Source organism: Tympanuchus pallidicinctus, unplaced genomic scaffold (genome assembly GCF_026119805.1).
Source record: "Tympanuchus pallidicinctus isolate F22 unplaced genomic scaffold, pur_lepc_1.0 scaffold22, whole genome shotgun sequence".
In the NCBI taxonomy this organism is placed as follows: domain Eukaryota; kingdom Metazoa; phylum Chordata; class Aves; order Galliformes; family Phasianidae; genus Tympanuchus; species Tympanuchus pallidicinctus.
The window spans coordinates 35,536,668-35,559,339 of record NW_026294739.1 but is presented as its reverse complement, the minus strand read 5'-3'; the positions used below and the strand labels follow the sequence as shown (position 1 = coordinate 35,559,339).

Below are 22,672 nucleotides of genomic sequence, written 5' to 3'. Positions count from 1 at the left end.
AAGAGTTCATATATTTAGCAGCTCATTCCTCACCACACTGTGATTTTGCATGTCATATTTAATGCTGAAATTGCTTTAGTTGCAAGGAAGATGGCTACACAACTGCATGTATTCATGGCCCTTATTCATGTTCATTACAACTAAACATACAGCTGCTTCCAGAAATATTCAGAATACTCACATGAAAAAGCTCTTACCTTCCTTGGTGATGAAATCCGGTCCTTCTCTTTTAAGCAATATGCTCAAAAGCAGCGCTTGACTTGCTAGACAATTGCAGTCCTTAAAAAACAGCAACCACGTAAGCACAAGTAGCCTTCACGTTTTCAGCAAAGCAAAATCAGAACAATTAAAAAAAAAATCAAGCAAAAAGGCCTTGTTGTTATTGAAGATGTGTATATACATTACTAAAATTTTATTTTTAAAAGAACCTGACCACAAATGTTTAATATCATTTTCACTGCTGCTTGCAGAGACTTCTCCTTGGTTCAAATTTAGATGAAATAAGTTGGCTTCAGAAGTGTTACCCAATTTTCTACTCATGGATCCTGCCATTTACAGCTGAAATACTTATGATGTCTTAGGGAACCGTGAGGAGTATTTTGTGTATTCCTGTTGAACGCTGGATCTAGAAATGATCAACACCAGTTTCCTTCTAGATATGGGAAAAATACTAGACAGGAACTTTCCCTTGATACCATTAGGAAATGACCAGTTTATCATAGTGAGTATCAACTGAAGTCTTTTGAGCATTAGTCTGGAAATAAAATATTTATTCATAAGATGCTTGACTAATTGAAGATTTGGATAGCTAGGAAAAATGAAAGCCAACAATTAGAGCACAACAAGCCAGAAAGTTCTGATGAGTATGAAGAGGCACGTCACGCATTTTATGTTACTAGCCATATTATTAGCACTAAACCACAGCACTAATCGTGTTGATCTATATGGGTCACTTAAAAATAGCACCAGTAGATAATATCTCATTTCATGACTGTGAAGTTGCACTGTGTTTTTACCAAGACTTCTTACATCAAGTTTCTGCAGAATCTCATACGTTGACTTGTTTTTCCAGTCATTAATATTTATGTCTGGTTGCTGCTCCAGTTCAGAAGCTTTTGGAGTACTGGACTGTCTCTTGACTTTTGAATGTTTTGGAAGATCCAGCTCCTCCAAACTCTTAAATACAGGAGCCCTACAAAACAAGAATTTCATTTCTTCATATTTCAGAAAACATTTTAATTATCAAAATACTTCTTCGTTAGTATTTGCAAATAGCCTTACTCTTCTGCTTCAGTAATTCTTAGGAAGTCAAGTTGCTCCACAACTGCTCCAGATACTAATGTCTGAAATTAAAAAATGATAGTTAAAATTTAAAAAGATGCAGAAATGTACATGAATATATAGTGGTTTGCCACATTCTCAATATGTTGCTGCTGGAAAATATGTTGCTATTGGAAAATAGTATATCTACAGTTCCAAATATCCTTACACTTCCACAACATTTCTCTTTTTTCTTAAAATCACACAACTGCAGAAGTCTCTTAGGGCTGCTCTCTTTTTTGCTGGGGTTCTTCTGTTCCTTTGCCTGCAATATAGAATTTAACCAGTGCCCACTCCACCATCCCCAAATACTACCTGATGAAATATCTGACATCAAGGTCTCACACTCAAAGTTCAGCTATTGCAAACCTGAAAATGAGTGTTTAATTTATCTGATATAGCCCTTACAGTTATAATTCACTCCAAATTCATATAAATTTCACATCTATATTGTTCCACAGGAAGCATTATACTACAGCATCTTTTATTTTGATTATTCTCTTTAAACAAAATTGAGCGTGCTGCGAACATTTAAATTTCCTTTTTAATTGTACACAAGTCTGCAGTAAGATACCAATCTGCAAAGCTGCAAGACAATTGAAAATAAAATAAAAACTCATCTTCCATTGTTAACATTATCATTCTTTCCCTGCTTGAACACATCATGATGATGGAAACAGACAGTAAAGGTGAAAAGTGACAAAAGCCAGAAAACTGATAAGGGTACACATTTTTCACTGAAATCACATTTTGTGTATTTTACAAGAAAAAAGACCATTCATCCAATTTAAGACACATTCTATGTAAATGCACTGAGACATTATCTAAATGAAGCAGGTAAGTACAATCCAGAAAGACTTTTTGTATCATTTGTTGGAATAGTTTAAAAAAAAAAAAAAAACATAAAAAACCCACTATGAGTTAAGACAAATCCCAACTCCTACTTCATAATGAACAAAGAGTGTTTCCAAAATGTGACAGCTGTACATTTGTACTGACAGAGTACTGTAGGGCTTTTTATTTTTAAATACGTTTCATTCAGAACTCTTATACCAAATATATGACTGTAAGAAAGTTAAATTATAGCACTGTTACATTAATGATTCTCTCAGTAGCAAATCCCTTGGAAGTGATTTCTGCATAATTCTACTCACTGTGTCCATCTACAAAAGTTACAAGCCCTTCACTTCTGGAATATTAGCTGCCATTAACCAAATCTGGCTTCACTTTGCCCTCAAATGTGACTGTTCTGTAATTTTGGGTTACAGTACAGTTATACACAAATGCATGAGAACTGAAGCAGTGACAATGACAAATGAAAATCATGAGGGTAGAAAATGCCTGTGGTGGGCCTGTTGTCAAAAGAATAATCCAAATAACTACAGGACAACAGCTTAAGTTAGGCTAACAGCAATCCTTTCTCCTCTCTCCTATGCAATTCCTTCTGCTAGCTCTGGCACATGCCTGACACACAGACTACATATGGCTACCTCTAAGCACCTGCAGCAAGGCATTAGAGCTCTTAACTGCACCCTAGTTATTTTTCATGGTAAATCTTTAGGTAAAAAATTTAAGGGAAGTCACAGTACAAAGTTAACATCATATCATACACAGTCTTGGTTTTTTTTCCAGTTACATTAAAGCAAAAAATTTCATCCTAGTTTTTCCATTATTATTCTTAGTGGATTAAAAAAAAAATAAGCAGAAGCCAATAACTGCCATCATCATCTTAAATATTTTAAAACTACTAGTTATCTAAATTGATTAAGTATGCAAGGGGAAATGATGACTGTAGCAGTGAAGTGCTCAATATAAAGACACATTATGTAGGTTGAGAAATTTCTTGTCTGGTAATATGTCAGTTTAATCAAGTGCAAAGCAGGACGGTCACTGCAGTTACAGTTAAGAATACAAAAACTAGAAAAATGCACATGGACAATCATGGCATTTGCTATTGGATAAGTAAATGCTAACAGGAAACTACATGACCAGTTAGAAACACATAAATATTTGAAAGATAGCAAAGGTACTTTATGCCATTAGAGCTCCGAATATTTAATTTACAAATGACTCAGCTGTTCCTCAGATTCATGGCTTTCCAAGGTACAAGAAATCTTATCTCTGTCTTTAGTCTTGTCATCCTTACAAAAAGAGGTATTATTTACTGGCTACAAGCATATATAAATACCTAAAATAGAACCTGACTCAGTAATGTTCACATTTTAATGAAGTAATGTTCCTCTTTAAGATTAATGCAAACAGAAAAGATGTTTAAAAAATAGACCTTTATTCTTCTAAAAATTTTAATATATGTGAAACACCTTCTTCCTGTTGACTATCTAATCAAAAACCTGTATTTTTGACATGATGGCTTTTCCAGGTATTTTCAGAAGATTTCTGAACATAAAAACTTCTCCTCCCTTCTGAGAATCTGCTGCAAGGATTATTGCTTTTTGAAGTCTCACCAGAACAAGCTAAAGTAAGCCCACGTTTCTTCTGAGATAAAAGAAAAACTGTACCAGATGTCCTCGCTCTTGACTTAATTTTCATCATAGAATCCTTTGAGTTGGAAGGGATCTTTAAAGGTCATCTAGTATGTGATTTTATGACACCAAGTATGTAATTTTATTATACCAAGTAAAATATTTGTAAGTCACACGGAAAACAGAAGTAATAACGCATGTACCAGTACTAGGAGAGAAGAGCACACCATTCAGGAAAAGCAGCATACCTGTACTCTGTCAACATGAACTTTCACTCCTCCAACAATTCCCTTTTTAAAGGCTGCTAGCATATCTAATATTGGATTGAATCTGCTCCCTCTGAAATTTAAACAGAACATCATTAATCTTATAGCTAGGAAAGAACTACACTGCAAATGATGCTTTTATCTTTCTCTACCTTATATTGTCTTCACGGATAAGTACAACGAACAGTGGACGACCATGCATTTTCCAATACTGCTTGATGAACTGCAGTGCATTCTAGGTAAGAAATACATGTTAGTCACCAAACAATACAGCAGCACAATGTACAGGAATACTAAAAATAAGCTAAATACTACAAGAGCTATCTTAAAGTAACAGCATTGAAAACCCCAAGAGATTGTAAAAACTTTAGCTAATAATGAAACCACTAATAGTTTCAGATTTCTCCAAAGACAATATGTTATTTCAAGTATTCAGATTCTTTGAAAATACTGCTAGCACATACAGACTGAATTGATGGGCCAACTGGTATGTAGTGAACTACTTGTAATGACCTAGGAAGCATGCAGAGGAATCCACCTCTGGAGTCACACTCCATACCACCAGCATCACTTTCTATGCACTGGGGACTTAACAGGTAAGCTGCATAATGCTGCCATCCTTAACATTATGGAAGGAAGTCAATTTTTAATAGTTGTACTAAGTCTGGTAATATTTCTCCCAGATGAGGCTTTCATATTTCCCTTAAGGAGAACAGTCGCATTCCTTCCTGCAGCCAAGAACATCTGTTTTCCCAAAGAAACTGAAGGTAGTTTGCTTGCTGTACTAAGCCTATCCCAATCACTTTCAGTTTGTTGGTTTTTTTTGTTAGATACAGATACTCAGTAGAATTCGTATTCGGCTGACAGAATATTCACCTTAATAATCTAAAAAACTGTATTATTTTTACATTAGAAAAATACACATTATAGAGCGTTCACCTTTCAGACTTGTATTTTATCAAACTTCACTGTTTATTCTCCTAGACTCTTATTTTTGTCAGTTTCTCAAAGGAAGAATTACAGATAGATCTGACTTACCTTAATGTCATCAATCAACATCATAACATCCTGAGACATGTAGAAATCACTCAGATCAAAAATAATCGAGTAGCAAACTACAGTCTTTCCCAGTATTCGATAAATCTATAGGGAGATAAAGCTTCAGTTAATCTTTTCTTTAAAACTGTTCAAACATTAAAATAGCTGAAATGAAAAAAAAAAACTAGGTTAAAACTATCAAAGAAATAGTTAATATAGAACAGCTGAACTTAAAAAACCTATAAATTAAAAATAAAACCTATAAATCTAATTCCAAGCACATAGATTTTTGTAAACTGGCTCATGTCAACAATAGCTCTGTTTTGGCCAACTACTACTTGAAATGCACGTTTAGGAAACCTGACAGTTTAATAGCAAGACAGCATGCATCTTCCTAACAGCAAAATATGTTACAAATATTTTAAAAAGTAAATATGAGCGTAACAGAAAATAGCACTTAAATTATATTTATAACATTTTAGAGATTAATGCAATGTTTATCTGAAATACACATTAATAACGATATTATAAAAATATAAGTATTTCTTTCACAACCTTTGATGTTCCAAGGCATCCTACAGGCCTGTCTGGTCTTCCAGATAATCCTAGTTTGTCATTGATTCCTAACTGGAAGTAGGCCTGTGAGAAATAAACATGAAAACTTAAGGAAACCTCATTACAAGACTTACTTATGCTCATACAGGAAGTTGTGGGCACTCTACTGAGAACAAGATCCATAAAATATGGTCTCTTTTTTCTTTTTCTAAACAACTCAAACTTGTGGGAGGGACTCCTCTTGAAAGCACCATAGTCCTCCCTGTCTATACTTTACAAAATTCAGCAACAACTTAATCATATTGTTTTTCTCATCTATAAAATCTGTAGTATTTTTTAGTTCTTCAATTTTTTTCTGTAATGCTTCTCTTACGTGGATACAAAACAGTAATAAAGGAGCTATACAAAGATTTTAATTCTAATTTTAGTAAAGGCGTGCAAAGTTAATGCATCAACAACAAACACAAGAGCAAGTTACCCCATTTTCATTGCTTGATTCTGAGTCTTATGAAATTATATACGCCTAATATTAACTCAAATAATATGATTTTCTAAGACTTGCATATTAAAAGAATAATCTTATTTTCTTACAATACAGCAAAATAAAGCATAAAAATGCAATTACCTGTAGACAAAGCAATATTAATGTGTCAGTTAAACCAAACTGAAAGCTGTATTTTTTTTTCTTAGATGCCTTTATACGTAAACCCATTATTACCAAAACTTATTTCTCCTTATGATTTCATAAACCAAAATCCCAAACATTTTTCTAAGCTCAATCTTCTTTATAAGAAGATAATTAAATAAAAAAAAAATGTAAGTGAAGATTTGAATAAACGTTACACTCAGTAGCTTTTCATTGCTGTCAGCTTGGGGCCTTCCTGATACTGCCTATGTTAGTACATAAACATGAAGTGGTATTAAAAAAAAACAATAAGCAAAACTTCCTACATTACACATTCATTCAGACTGGGTATGAATATAGTTATTCCTGTTATCCCAATTGAATGTCACTACTCAAATGGGAAAGGAATGGAAACATCAAGCATAAAAAGCTTTAAATAACCCATCTGTGGATAACAAAATCAAAAGAACGTTAAACCTTTTCTTGTGGTACAGAATGGAGACTAGATGAATGGTAAGACACAATGCCATAAAGACACAGTCTTTTCTGGAAGCTCACGAGAACAAGGAATTGCATCAGGTTATCTAATATTTTCATGACATGCTTTCTGAAAGTAAATTCTGGCAAGGTAGATTTACCTTCCCACCATGAGAATGAAGAAAACATCACATTGACAGAATTCTCATCAGATTTTGAAAATGAAAACACAGCAGTTGTCATAAATAGGAGTGTAATTGATAGTAAGAAGACTAAAACATAATTTAAGTCTCATCTTTTTCTAAGGGATACCACAGAAATGAAGGATAACACAGCGAACATACACACATGTATGTATATATAAATGTATGTGTGTGTGTACTTTTATGTAGTGAGTTTATATGTACTTATATGTAGTACATTTATGGGATATCTGCTGAACAAGAATTTCAGGACAAATCAGTCAAAAAATCGATTCTGAGAAATACTGTCAAGAAAACAAGCAAGCAAAAATAGATTGAGAAATGAACAAGGCTGAATATAAACAAGGATACTTCTTTCCTCTGAATACTTTCAGATGGTAGCGGCAGTCGTTGTTTGGGATAATCATTTTTCTGAACAAGCTGGTAAAGTTTTGGTACATCAATCAGCAACATATTTCAGGCAAGCTTGGAGACGTATTTTCTCTGTTTTTGGTTTTGCTCTTCCCTGAGTCCTACAAGCTTCCAATACCGATAATGGCATCAGTCACACAATCCTGACTTCAGAGGGAGAAACTTGTGTAGCTACAATTGTGAAACTAACCACTAACATCTTCAGGACTGGGATACTACACACAGGGATTACACTTTCCCCAAACATTTGGAATTTATCAGGCTTGTTTGAGACTATTTTTGTCATGCAAAGTTCAGCAAGAACTTCATGTACCTGGTCCACAACCAAACTTCATGTGGTGAAGTATAAATACACCAAGAGCACATCTGTGATTCTCTGTGATTCTTGATCACCTTACTTGTCTGACAGCTTCCTGCAGCTTGTTAAGGGCTATTTATGTACAGATGGGACCCTTTTCAAGGTTGTTTTGTTTTGTTTTGTTTTTTTTCTCCCAAAAGGACCAGTTGTAACAGAGATCAAGTGTTAAATATACCCAGTAATCACATGGATTTCCATAGGGGACTTTTGATGTGCTTATCTATAATTGCTAATCAAAGCACTTATCATTCACAGCAGCATTTGTCTTCTTGCTTTGAACATACTTCTAGGACAAATAGCAGCGGATGGCTTGAGGCTCTCACTCAGCACCGTATCTAAAATACTACAGAGGACTGAACAAAGAGAGGCCACAGTAATGCTAAGAGAAGGCTGGAATAGACCTGTAGGCCTGTAGATGCTGCTCATTTTTTACTACTGGCTTCACATGGCAATGACGTCTGCTGGAGTAAATGCATCTGACCTGGCATTGTCAGCTCAGAATGGATAAGAACTGAATGGTCCAAGCCCGTGGAAGTGAAAGGACATGATACTCAAATATAGGACTACTTGCCTGTATAGAAAAAGAAAAAGCTGGAGCTTCTGAACATCTCCTTCACCCTGTTAATTTTCGTCCACAGATCTTTGAATGTGCTGAATTAAATGGGTATATTCAATGGAAGGGACTTGCAGGAGAAACAGTTACAGAAAATTGTGTAACATCATTTTTAGAGGCACTGTCAAATTATATGATGGTTTATGCCTGCTGCCTTAAATCCATTTCTTTCACCATTGCACGTTTGTTTCTGTTTGTCCATTGGGTTTTCTCTTAGTCCTCTGCACTATTAATAGTATTTCATTCTTTTTTTTTCCTAAATGGCTCAGGTGAACATCTGGGCTTCTCTGCAAGCTCTAACTGACCAGTGTTGGAATATATTGCAAATGAACTAGATGAGCTTAAAAAGGCAGATAACAAGCCTAAGAAAATAAAATTCTAGCAGCTTGATATAAATTTGTTTTGTTTAAAAAGATAGATAGGTAGATCGATAATTTTCAGTGCAGACTCCTTACCTTGACAAGTTCCTTCTGAGCCCATATCTGAATTGGTTCCACCTGCTGGGGGGTCTGTGTTTGGATTCCATATGTGTTCAGAAAAACTTGTAGGCTACAAACAAAACAACAAATTGAATCAAGAATTAGTTTTGCTTTAGCAGTTATCTTGGAGACATGAGCAGCAGTACAAAGTTCAGCATACTTCCTTGAATACCTTTAGCAAATTTAGCCTTCTGAACTTCTTCACTATCCACATTCTTAATACAAGTACCTACCGTTGACTTTCTGCTATCAGGGCCACATGAACTACCAGATCATTTTCCAGAGGTCCCTAGGATATAATGAAACACTGCTTATTAGCATTATTGCTAACAAGAAAAACATCTATTTAAACAGTTCATGCACATGACAGACATTCATTGTCTGGGTTGCTTTACCCTACTGTGTAAATAAAATGAAAGAAAAAGTCTTATAAATCTCAACACGCATTTTGAAGAATTCATTATAAACAAGCTTCAGGTATCCATTTCTACTGTTTAATTAAAAAAATAAAATAAAAAACTGAGATAGGAAAAATATTTTGCTTTATACAAAAAATTTAGACATCATTTATACAATCAATATATTTTCAAGTGATATGACATGATATTTTGATAGACAGTTTTGTTAAGAGTGAAGTTTGGGTTTGGGTAACTGATAATATCCAATTCAGAGTAATGATTTGACTTCAACACTGTACTTTGAAATACTTTGATCACAAAGCTACTAAGAGTTATATTCATCTAATAATATATTTTATGTATACAATATAAAATATAAAAGATATTTAACATGAGATAATAGTATTTCCTTATGCTGTTAATAACAAAGATACTTCATTTTTGAAAACAGTACTGTTATTTTACATCAGTAAGTCATGCAAACCATCAACTCAGTGTTCTAGGATCTTGAAACGGCAACTGACTTTTCAATGGCAACACAGATAAATAGCTAAAAAATCGACATCTCTGAGATATTCCCTGTTCAAGTCTTCTGTGGAGTCAGATGGCTGTAAAAATCTAAAAGAGCACACACTTTGATACCATAGATGTTGGGGTTTTTCTGCCTGCTTTTGTCTAGAAACTAGCAGAACATGAATGAAATAAATAAATACATCCTCCATTCATTGATTAAATAAAAATACAGCATTTTCTAGGCAGGTTGATGGATAGACTTCTAAAAACACTGGTGTTTCTGCCACAGTGTGATGGAAGATGTGCACAAAGAGACCAGATTCAGAAATCAGTAGTTCAAGTTCCTCGTTCCTCTTCAAAATCATGCAATCCATCTTTTAGACACATAGCAAGAAAACACAAACCAGTTCCCCACCATAATCAGTTTCATACCTTTTCTCAAACTAATGGCAACAACTCAGTGACAAAATGAGACATCTCTCTCCAAGACAGCCTGAGATCTAACTTGGGAGCTGTCTTCATGTTAAGGTTCAGCTTAGGTATTACTGCATCTCAAAGCCAAACTCAGTCACACTATTAATCAGCCGAACACAAATCTACATATTCCAAATCTCCTTTGAGGCACACCCTGCTTTGATACCAGTGCTAATGCCTCTCAGACACAGATGTATTCCATGACATGGTTCATTTATAGCAGCCAGTAAGTGGTGGTTCTGCCATGGGCCATAACTAAGCAAATGCATCTGCTGCACACCTGGCACATCACCAAATCTGGTTATAAGCTGCTATTCTTAAATAAAGGAAACATTTTTTACTGACTAAGCAAAGGTGGTTTGTAACACAATAAACAGTCAGACAGCAGTGAATTTCTTCTCAGAATTAGACTTACACACGTTTTTATTGTTTCCTCCTTGTTCTAATTCCATCATGCCAAAACATGAGATTTAAAGGAACGTATCTTGAAGGATAAGCCTAGATAGAAAGCCTCAGAGCTATGTTCAGATTTATGATGCCTGATTCTTTAAATCTCATTCAAATCTATTTATTTTGTGTTGGGTTTCATGGACTGATGAGCTCAAAACCATTTATCAGCATCTATTGAAGTTGTCTTTTCTAGAAGACATGCAGCTTCCATCATTTTTATTTGGGAAGACATGGCTGCATGGAATTGGTAGACTGAAAAATCTAACTGAAATTATTGTAAAACTACAAAAGTGCTGTAATGTTAAATGAAAAGTTACTTTTGTTGTCATTTAATGTGTACAGGCCTGAAGGATCACAAGCAATTTGTGGCCTGGATAAGCACAGATAAACTAACAGTCAAACTACTCATGAAAGCATCACCCTTTTCATTAACAATAACTATACATAGCATTCATTAAATATTAAAAAAAAAAAAAAGAGTGGAAAAGCAGACTCCTAAGTATTCCACTAGATAAATCTCATTGCTGTTGAAAGTTCCATTTTTATGTGTTCTGTTTGACTTTTGTCTCCTAACCCCAGCTACGCTGCAGTTCACACAACATCAATCTCCCTCTCCCCAAGACACTGCCACAGACCCCCTCCACCCTGGGTTCACCCTTCTGCCTTGCATTTCCTTGTTGGGTAGAGCAGAGCAGGATCTGTTTCAGCTGCGTTCTGCATGCTGTGCAAATGATAAATAGACCCCGGTGTTTTCAGAAGACGAAAAAAAAAATGACAGATTAGTTTTCCTCCTCTCCAAAAAAGTCATAGTTGTAACAAGGTTAAAAACAAGGCAGGTTGAAGTGCTGTTCCTGGCACTAGAAGAGAAAGCAGCTCAGCATTGGTCTTCTGCTGCACTCTCACTGGACAGATGCTATCACTATATGCCTTTTGCACATATTCCCAGGAAATCTCACAAATCTGAACAAAATCAATCAGTTTTGAACACGCATGAAAGTGGCATAGTATTAAAATTCAAGAACGCTGGTTGAAATGGTGCGTACTGGGCTTTCTAAGCATATGGAGCAAGAAGAAGAATCTAGAAATAGAATGTAACAAATTTGTAATTAAGCCAAATAACCCACCTTGCTGCTAATAAACTACAACTGAAAAAAAACACATCTGCTTCAGAAAGCCTCTAAATGCTGCCTAACAGTTTACGGTCAATGCTACTAACACCCCAGACCTTTTTTAATGAGACACAATATGGACGTATGTGTGTCTTAAATTCCAAAGCAACATTTAACCATTTTAGAGCTGTTTTAACTATGGTAGGCAGCTGTACGAGTAGACTGGAAGGCGAGAATGTGCTCATAAACAGCATTACAAAATGGATCATCCAACATGATACATCTCTTTAAGCCATCAAAAGTAGACAAGCTGCAATCCTAAACTGGATAATTTACATAGCTGGAAAATCCTAAAATGGCCCAGTCTACACATACTTCATCTTTTTATTTCCTTTTTACATGTTATCTAGTTCTCTGAAAACAGAAGAAATAAGCAGTCTATCATTTCCAGTAGCATAAGTGAAGCCTTCACAAATCATTAAGACTACCGTGCAAAACATTACAAGATTATAGTTGCTGCACAGAGGACAATAATTTCATTAATTAATTGCAAATCTACACATGTATTTCAAGTTAACCTAGAAGATAAATTAGTTTTAGTTGGACAATTTAGTATCATTATAACCTTTCATTGAATACAAAAAAGACAGCAATAAATCAGCTTTCATATGCTCCAGGAAAACATAACAAAACCAGAAAGCCCCTACCCCCAATTCATGACATTTCTTGTATGTTATTGTTACTTTTCAGACTCTCATATACACTAAATTTTCCACAAGAGAACCCAACTGAAACTGTAATAAATGCTTCTGAATATGGATATGGAGATCCTAAAAATGTTTTTCTAATAACTGAATGCAGTTTTTAAGAGAAATCCCAGTGAAAGAGAGTACCCTTCATTATCTTCTTTCAAGAAAGTAAACGAAGCATGGATAATTCCACTTTTTTTTTTTTTTTTTTTTAATCTGTGAGAGATATTTAACATGAAACTAAGCATTACAAAGCAAATTACACATGCAAATGAAAACCTGATTGCCACAACATTTAGAGTGTTCTGGTCCAAAATCTAGAAGTAGCAAGAAGAATCTTCTTGCTGCACCACATTGTTATTTCCTTCAGATGGAACATAGCAAGACCTCTCATTAAAATCAGATAACTAATTCTTGGGGGTATTACATTAGGAGATAAAACATTTCCTTCTAACAGTAGACTAGGCATTTCAGTACTAGTGATAACACATGAGACTGTCCTCTTTTCATCAGAAATTGAAAGCAGAGCAATGTGTTCACAGCTGTAATTATACTGATGGTTGAGGTATTAATTCTCCTTTCCAAACTACCTCTGTGGTCCTTCCAATAAACCCTATTTCTGTATGCCTGTTTTTCTATACGGCACTACAAGTTTATATGCAGCAAATCTTCCAGTATTGCCTCTTTAGCACAGTAAAACCCTTGTTGACACAAGGATTTAACAGAATTTTGCTTACAGAACCCCATGTCAGTAGTTTGTGTTTATTGTGCTTCACAGATAGGTTGTGCTATCTGATCAGCATCCAGATTTCCTCACTGTGTATTACTGATTCCATAAAGACAGCACACTAGCCTATTAAATACAGCATTGTTAGCTTAGTGTCTTCTGAAGCAAGTTCAGAAAAGCAAATTAAGAAGCAGCTTGCGTTTGGCCCAAATTACTACCCAACTGAAATGGACAGAAGCATTTCTTTAGCACGCTGACGATGAACTTTTCTGCTATGCATTTAATAAAGATAAGTATCATTGAAGTATACAAAGTTATACACTAAGCATAAAAGCCCTAGAAATGAAAACACTAATTTGTTTAAGGATAAAATGTTTCTAACATGTTAACAGCTGGTCAAAAAGAACTGGTTTCATTTATTGGATTTTTTATTGCATGTTTGTATTAAACAAATAGAAATAAAATACATTTCAGAGTAAATTCAAACTGAATTTCAATTTCAGAATAATCACTGCATACCTTTAGTATTATTACTTAGTTTCTTTCATTTTCTTGTTTAGAGCTAATAGCTACAGCACCGTCACATTAGTGACCACATACTCCTGTATAATAAGCCTGAGCAGTGATTGTAAAAACTGCAAAATCTTAGCAGTGGTTAAAATGCTGCTGGCGTATCAGTGCTGCCAGTATTCAAAAGGCCACACTGAAACACAGGATACCAGAATGTGGCACCTAAGATTTCTTTTCTGACTAGAGTTAAGATGGATGGTGAACAGAGAAATTTGAAGGGGTGACACTAAGAAATCCAAATTAATTGGAATGAACAGAAAAAGCAGGTTCCATCTCACATTCTTCCTGGCACATCTTACAACTCAAAGGAAACCTAACAGTAGCTACTTAAACAGATATTTAACTCACCATTTCAGTTGTATCACTTAATGATGATTATTTTTCATAAAAATACTGTAATGCTAAGCTTATGCTTACCTGATTGGAAAATCTCATACTAACGTTCCGCTGCTCTTGTGGAGGGACATAACGTCCAATAGGGTCAATATCCTTAGGACTCACCAATTTGTCAGCTGAAAGTCAATGATAATAAGGAGGCACATAATCAAGGAGGCACACGAACATTTTATGTAGTCATTTCCGCTGCTACACTCTTTGTTTTAGATCAGTGATGTACACATCAAAAGGACAATTTGCAAAATTATATCAATTTTGAAACTAATGACTCAAGAATCATTCTTGCTACAGCTAATTATGATATTGTAGTATTTAAAAACAACACTTCCACAAAAATGATTAAGCAGATTATACAGACATCAGATTCCACAACAAGCAAAAGTCATGAAAAAGCTCTCAAGCCACAACTGTGGAATTATTCTAGAACTCCAAGTTCTACAGTTAGGTACAAAAAAATGTGTTTAGTTTTGTTAGTAAAAAAGACAGCCGGCCTATCTAAAGGTAATCAGAAGACTTGAGTCCTGAAAGGGACACTAGTATTGGATATCTCTCAGTACAATATCCCAAGTAGAAAAACAAACAAAAAATAGACAACACCAACCCTAAACTTTCATTATTTTAAGCTTTCTGTAGAAAGGAGATTAAGTACTCCAATGAAGGTAAGCATATTTTTTCTGAATACTGCACCACATAGTTAATTAAGACAGCAATTTATAAACTCAAAATATGCCCTGGCTCAGGCCTATGAGCTGAAGAGCCATTGCAGTGCAAAGACGACGCAGGGCAGGCACTCCAGCAGGACAGCTCTGTGAACACACCAGGAAGGGCCTGCAATGCTGGGAGCTGTGCCAGCAGCAACCATCAGCCCTGAGCTGGGCGAGATGCTGGGAGCCTCAGCCTTCCGCTGGGAGACTGCAGCTTGGCTCTTGCCAGGAACAGACCTGGCTCCTCTGCTCTGTACTGCTCCTGCAGAGTCACAGTCTGTGTCCAGGTGGTTGCATTTTAAAAAAGCAAAAACTGGATTATAGAAAAATTATGAAGAAACATAGCATGCTAGCACACGAGTTACCAAAGCACACTTGAAAGGAAACAATCATCCAAAACTATGCATGCAATCGGATTTCTTGTGCCGTTAAAGGTATGAAGGTTAAATTATTTGCAGTGCTGGTGATGCAATAAAATCAATTGACCAAGTGATGGCGAAGTGACAGCCTCTGCCTCACAGACCTGAAAGGCAAGGGCTGTTCCTAGAATTTTTGCTCCATCTCCACTGTTTTTTACTTTGATTTGCACTGCTCAGAAATTTAAATATATGGTCAAAATCATTTCTTATTGAAGACAGGATAACAGTAGAATATTATGAGGCTTAACCTAATTTTCAGTATTGATGCTGTTATTTTAAAGAAGATGCTAAGTGTATATTCATCATTGTCAGAAATACAAGTTTACTGGAATGCAATTTGGTCTGTACTCTAAAAGAAATGCCCCTAAAAACACATACCTTACCTCTAGGAAGCACTGAATCCATGAAAAGAAAGTAAAAATTGTAATAAGAAGTGAAGGAAAGGTAATACATAGCCACTCAGCTGCGTGCATTTTCAATTGCTTAAAACAGCTGAACACCTCACGTCCAGGTATTACTTTCCCTTGCTCTAAAATGAAGGCCCTATTTGAAAGCTACACACATGCTCACCTACAGAAGAGAAGGAAGGAGGCTGAGCAAATACAAATTAATTGGAGCCCCGAGGCAACCCGATTTCTGAAATGGATGGTGAAATGGGGAACAAGTAAAACTGAAGTGTTTGGAGTCAGGTTTCCAATTAATAAGTATCAACTAACAAGCAAAGTAACTCACACACAGACTTTCATCAAGGACAAAGTTTCCACACAGAAGAGTGCACCAATTGTAAACTGAGTAAATGGAGTCACTGATATCTGATAGCAATCACAGGCAAAGACACCTAGCTTTGCAAAAAAAAAAAAAATCCAACATATATTTTCAATGAGTTTGAGGAAATAAAGCAAATAATATTTGGAAAGGAGAGAGAGAGAGAGCAAGAAGTATTGAATATGGTGGAGATGAAATTCAAAAAGCAACAAAGGAAACAGCTGTTGGGAGAACTACAAAAAAAGCAGTGCAAGAAAGCTCAGCAGAGGGAAAAATTGATATGAAGCAAAAGGTTACAACAGTCAACAGCACAGTCAAAGAGCATTTTGCAAACAATAAACAAGGTATTTCACCAGCATTTTTAGGTGTATACTAATACAGATATTAGTATAAGATTAATATTAGCAGAATTACTACAGACATTTAAGGGTTATTTGGCTAATACAGAGAGGTAAGAGGAAAACTTATTTTGTTAAAGATGAAGTTGCTTGCATTTTGTTTATAGTGCTGGCTGCAATTAATCTGGAAGTTCTAAGGATACAAGCAGTGTTCTGTCCCCCATCTTGAATTTTTCAACTCCCCTTTGATCCTCCTACGTACTTCGCAGAAAAAAAAGTTTTCAGAACTCAGTCTAGTGATTGTCAGCGAAATGCTAGGCATGTTCAACTGAAGTAATACATCTTTCTCCAAAAAGACGTATTAAAATTGTGTTCTGGACTAAGAACTGTTTTTGCATTAGTCCTTGAGCCCTCTCAAGTGAGACCAAGAGTTCATTTGTACAAAAATTCACCACAGTGACCTTCAGTGGTTTTCAAAATGCAGTGTCAAGTGATCTTCTAGTTTACTTTAAGTGAAGGATAAAAATAATATACAGTGAAGAAAACACTGGTACTTCTATCTGAGACAGTAACCATTCAAAATTTAAACATGTTTTGTTTAAAGCAATAAATAATTTGAATTAAATGCTTCAGTGCATGTATAAAAATCATTATTTGGTACAACTTGTATAGAAACAGTTATGCCACGATAAGATACATAAACTAACGTATTTCTAGGACCCAAGGGAAATGCACGGAGCTGAGTCAGGAGAGGTTGCTGCTAGTAAAAGGTTTTTCATCAGGGGGTGATCAGCAGCAGAACAGGCTGCTCAGGGCAGTGAACACAGCCCAAAGCTGCCAGAGTTTAGAGAGAGTTTGGATAATGCTCTCAGAAACATGGTTTGAGTTTTGGGTGGTCCTGCATGAAGCCAGGAGCTGAACTCGATGGTCTTTGTGGGTCCCTTCCAACTTGGAATATTTTATAATTCTATAGTTGTGTATGTCCACACAGAAGCAAGGAAATAAGAAAAAAAGTAAGGAAAAGAAATAATTGAGAAACCTATCTTGTTAAAAAGATTTTTGATGATATTTTTGAGTTTTGATGTTTTTGATGTTTTGTGATATAATCCAGCAAACGTCACAGGATGCTACATGCAGCATAAAAATTCAACATGAAGAATAAGAAGCAATTTTTGCATACCAAACGCATGCCAAAACAGATGACATACATGCTATCCACACTGCCCAGAGTCTATTGAAAACTCAAGCCAGCATGTTCAATCAGATTGAAAAAAAAACCAAAACCATTAACAAATAAATATCCTTCACTTACAACAAATCAAAACCTGATAGAATTTCTTCAGCATCTTACCTAGGAGTTTTGCAATGATATAAACTGCTTGTCCCCACAAGAAAAACCTTCCATCGCGTCCATTGTTACTAGGAAATCGTTTCTGACTGCCAGAGTTCTTCTTTTCCAGTTCAACAAAATCAGCTGGCACATAGTAATATTTGGGTACAACAGGACATCCTACGGAGTTTTAGAATAAAAACATTTAGTAAATGAATTCCATTTTCATTATTCTTTGATTGTATTTCCCTAATACAGCTCAAGTGTTAACCTGATAGCTATTTGACTGAGCAGAAAGATTGTTGTCACTCATTTTCTCTCACACCTCAGAGGTAAATTACTTTATTTTTCACCAAACACTGCCACACAACTACTTCCCAGAACACATATTCCATCTCTATTGCACAAAATTTTTTCACAGAAACCAAAATGCATGACGGATAAAAATCCAGAACCAACAGAAATGAAATCCACATTAAAATGAAATGCCTGAGATTTTCTCCTTACATTTAACAGCCATCTTAGTACAAAACAACTATTCGAAATTAAAACCACAACTAGAAGTAGTCAAATATTAAATAAAAACTATAATTTTCTGCAAGTGCACAATACAAAGTTTAAAACAGCAGCTTGATTTTGGAATGAAATAAAAGAAAGTAACTTCTTCATTTGAAACTAGCATATCTTGTAACTATATTTACATCACAGGTATTATGATCTACTTGTACAATTATCTACTTCACTTTCAAACATTTTTGGGTGAACAGAGTAAGGAATTTAGAAACAATTACAAGTGACTGACTAATATAAAAGCAATCACAGTAATGTGATTACTGCAAAAATAAGTTTCAACTTAGTATTGCTTTAATTTGGAATGTATTTAGATAAAGAAAAGGTGATAAAATTAAGCTGCAGTTTCTGACTATTTGCGTACACTAAAACCAATAATTGCTGGCAAGAAGCTGAGAAAAACTGAGAAGTGAAAGTAATTTATTAGAGGTAGAATATTCAAATAAGTGAAGCAACAAAGGACACATAGAAATTTTAAGACGAAGCATTGACGATGACATTCTATGATAAGAACCACTAAACTAATTTAGAATCCATGCAACTTCATACACTAATTAATTAGAAAAAAGCAAATATCAGTAAAATCAAGAAGTTTTCTATATATTGAATATAGAATCACAGAATTGTTAAGGTTGGAGAAGACCTGTAAGATCAAAATACTGTGCTTGTGTAACAGTACAACAGATGTCAAGAACAGGTGAGTGAAGACACTGAGTTTTAAAACCAGACTGTCAGAATACTGAAGCTTATTTTGCTTTCTGACTATTTTTGCCCCCAGTCAAACTTGTGGTCTTTTCCATTTTTAAAAATGAATTTTGGATGGATTTGCCTGTAGGCCGTCAAAAAACTGGTTGCCACTTCCATCAAAATTCTGAAGCGTACACTTCAAGAGGATTTTTATTAATTTTAAAATGTCACCAGTTTCACTGCTCTAAGCTAGGAAGTATTTCCTGTGCATACACTAAATTATTTGTTACGTTTTAGAAAGTTGTGTCAACAAATTATTCAAGTAATTCCCAACTGTACCCAGATGGAACACTGAAAATACGTGACTGTGAGTAGTCAGAATGTTCATGCAGCCTCAAGGCGAACTTCATAAAACATTCAAACATAGGGAAATGACGAAGGAATGACTTCATACAGTGTAAATCTTATCTCTATTTCTGTATCATTTTTACAGTATCAAATTTTTTTTATTTTCACACTTTTATGATGCAATTTGTCTACCTGGAATAGAGTATTTTAATACTTGTGTTTTACAAGAAACATAATTCTGACTGCAATACTCAGTAATGTCAGTAATTTTATGATAAAAGGAAAAATAAAACAAAACAGTGATTTGAAAGAACAATTGTCAAATAATACCTTCAGATGTATGCTGAAGCACAGGATCCAGAAGATCCTGATATTCTTTAACTTGTGCAAGATTTCCTCTGAAAACTCCTATAAAACAAACACAAATTAAAAAAAAGGAAAACAGTAATTCATTAATGGAAGAAATAACTTCTGTGAACTTAATGTTTGCAGAAGAAAAATACAGTGTTTATTTTTCAGCGACGCAGTGCCAACACACCAAATAGTTCATGAAAAAGTAGAAGAATAAACTCTAACTGCATATTTACTGTTCCAGCTAATTACTGCAGAGATCATGAATCAGCCATTGTTTTATTAACTTAAACTGAAATCATTGTCAAGTTGCAGCACATAGCAGAGCTCTGAACTTACATAGGACATAAAGGGGAGTAGAACACAGACACCCTGCCCACCTAGCTCTAATTAACTTCCTTAATTAATGAAGAAAGATGAAGCAGAGCTTGAGTGCCAGGCTGGTTCTAAATAATCAGAGCATTGTTAGCTCTGATTGAAACAGAGTTTCAAGCTTATCTAAAAATGAGTTGCCTAAAACTCTCAAGAAATAAGAACAAATGAAATTTGAAGAAGTAAATTGAAAAACTCCCCTCAGAAGATTGCTGGAAGGAATCTTCACCTTGATAAGTTACACAGATATCATATCTTAATATGACAGAGGTTCAGAACAGCTGACATGCCTTGAGATGTTAAATATAACGGTCAACTCTTTATGATGATGCCTCTGGGGAGGAAATGATAACTTAGGGAATATTAGCATCTTAAATATTTTTCTAGTCCAACTTAATTATCTCAAAATTAGTCTGATGAATATTATTACAAGTGTTCATTTCATCCCCAGTCCTTACATGAAAAGTTGTATCAAAAATAGCATATACATTTTTGTTCAGAGAAAAAGTGGATAAACTTGACAAATCATACAGGTTTTTTTTATAAAACTGAAACACCTTGAAACATGTAAAGGGAAATAAGCCAAGTGTAATATTTTCACAGTCAATCTTTCACTCCTGTGCGTGTCATTTCTTCCCACTGTTTTCCTTTTCATTTACCACACTCTTCCATACTATTGCAAGCAAACATATTGTTTCCCTCCTTAACTCATCCTATACCATAATCCTCCAGATTCAAATAGACATGTAAAAAAGCTTTCAAAACTGCTATTCAAATACATATTAGCCAAAAAACAATCAGACTGGTTTATTTAGTTCAATCTTTCCCCACAGCTGTGGATGCATATCTACTATCTACAGAATCCTAAATAATCTCCTTTTAAGAAAAATACCAAAGGGAAATCAGTAGTACAGCAGTCTTTTTGTATTCACAGAAGTGTGAATTTGGAAAGGCAAAGATAAGATAAAGGAAAACCACCAGCAATTAACTCAGTCACTGAAAACAAACATGCCAGAACACCTTATTATAAGAGTTCTGTTATTTCAACAATTTAAGTCGCTCTGCCTGCGCTTCAAATTTTACATGAAAGAAGCTTCTGGATTTGAATACACACGCACAAACTCCACTAACATTTGTTGTATTTGATGAAATTGTGATACAGGGATAAAAACTAAATAAAAAAATTAAAGAATAGTATTTGCAATGTATTCACTTTGTAATTTTTCCTTACGAAACAAAATAAAACCCCTTTGCTACCTTTAGGTACAGATAACAATATTTTTTGTTCTACTTAAAAATGCAAGAGAGCAGCATGAAGTGACCATGCCTTTCTCCTGGGTTTTAAGCTTCACAGCTTTTGAAAAATGTGACATATTCCTTCAGAAAAATATCAGTTGTGCAACCTTACTACGTGTTCAAATAAAACATCTGAAGCTATGGGTAAGCACACATACACCCAGCAGGTAGCCTCTCACCATCTTCACATGAAAACTATTTCACACACCAAAGGGAATAAACAGAAGCTAGAAAACCCAGCCAGATTTTCATCCATTCACAAGGCTGAAAACAAATGATGGCTTTATGATGGCTGTAATCTGTACTCAGTTGCTTATTTGGACATTCCTTCCATGCGAGTTCTATCTTCCATCCTGAAATCATCCTGTGGATGTTTCTGCTATATCTCTTAACTACAAGACAAGGTCTGTTGGCAGTTGTATTTTTTTTAATATATCTTTTTTTTTTTTTTCAACCTAACTGGCTATATGTAAAATGGCCAGGAAGCATAGGCATTAAAAAAAAAAAATAAAATCTAGCTGTATTCCAAAACCAGAGTTCACATGACAAATAACAAAATATGGGTGGTTTGGTTTTTAGGTTTCTGATGTTTTGGCTTGAGGGGTATTTTTTTTTTAGAGTATTCTTTTTGTTGTTTGTGTTTTTTAACCTATAAGGGTTAAAAATCTCAGTGAGATATTTAGTGTCACTTCTTACAATTCACTCATGTAGGGCAAAAATATGATTTTATATCTTCTGTCCAAGGGCTTATCTCTGTAATGCCTCTATAGAATAGGAAAATAAAGCCATACTTACCATCAATTATCATGAAAATAAAAAACAGAGGGAATTCACATTCAATGCCATCAAAAAGCTAAAAAGAAGAAAAATCAATCAGATATTTCAGCAATTTGGTTTAACAAAATGTACTTCCATGTTTCATACAAGCATTGCAAAGCAACAAGAGACAAAAGTGAATGTCAAAGCATTTTAGGATACCAGCTCTTCATTTAGCTTACAGTCTCTAAATTATACAGGCACTTTAAGTGCCTCAAGCCGAATATTTATATCATTTATGTTTCATTTTCCACTAAGAAACTATTGGTGAGTAAAATATTAAATTTTAATTTAGATACCTTTTACTGATAAACGCTGAGGTCAAAAGCAAAATTGTTTTCTATACACTCAGACTGTAGTCAGCTGTGAAATTAAATAAAATGATAAATAACTTCCTTATTTGTTATGTGAAATCATCTGTATGCTAAATGTAAATGGAAGCACATTCATTACAAAATAAAT

At 34.8% G+C, this 22,672-nt stretch overlaps 1 protein-coding gene across 6 annotated transcripts in view; it reads right to left on the bottom strand.

Moving 5' to 3' along the window:
- The window catches only part of PHKB (phosphorylase kinase regulatory subunit beta), a 64,976-nt gene that overhangs the window by 14,111 nt on the left and 28,193 nt on the right, over positions 1-22,672 (bottom strand). For all 6 annotated transcript variants that reach the window (XM_052685598.1, XM_052685597.1, XM_052685599.1 and 3 more), the window contains 13 exons: positions 22,190-22,247; positions 19,706-19,783; positions 17,792-17,950; positions 14,236-14,330; positions 9,062-9,117; positions 8,805-8,898; positions 5,663-5,746; positions 5,108-5,212; positions 4,222-4,304; positions 4,052-4,142; positions 1,282-1,343; positions 1,030-1,192; positions 198-279 (listed from right to left, as the gene is read on the bottom strand). In XM_052685598.1, the coding sequence (XP_052541558.1) occupies positions 198-279; positions 1,030-1,192; positions 1,282-1,343; positions 4,052-4,142; positions 4,222-4,304; positions 5,108-5,212; positions 5,663-5,746; positions 8,805-8,898; positions 9,062-9,117; positions 14,236-14,330; positions 17,792-17,950; positions 19,706-19,783; positions 22,190-22,247 (1,210 nt within the window). The remainder of the gene's footprint in view (positions 1-197; positions 280-1,029; positions 1,193-1,281; positions 1,344-4,051; positions 4,143-4,221; positions 4,305-5,107; positions 5,213-5,662; positions 5,747-8,804; positions 8,899-9,061; positions 9,118-14,235; positions 14,331-17,791; positions 17,951-19,705; positions 19,784-22,189; positions 22,248-22,672) is intronic.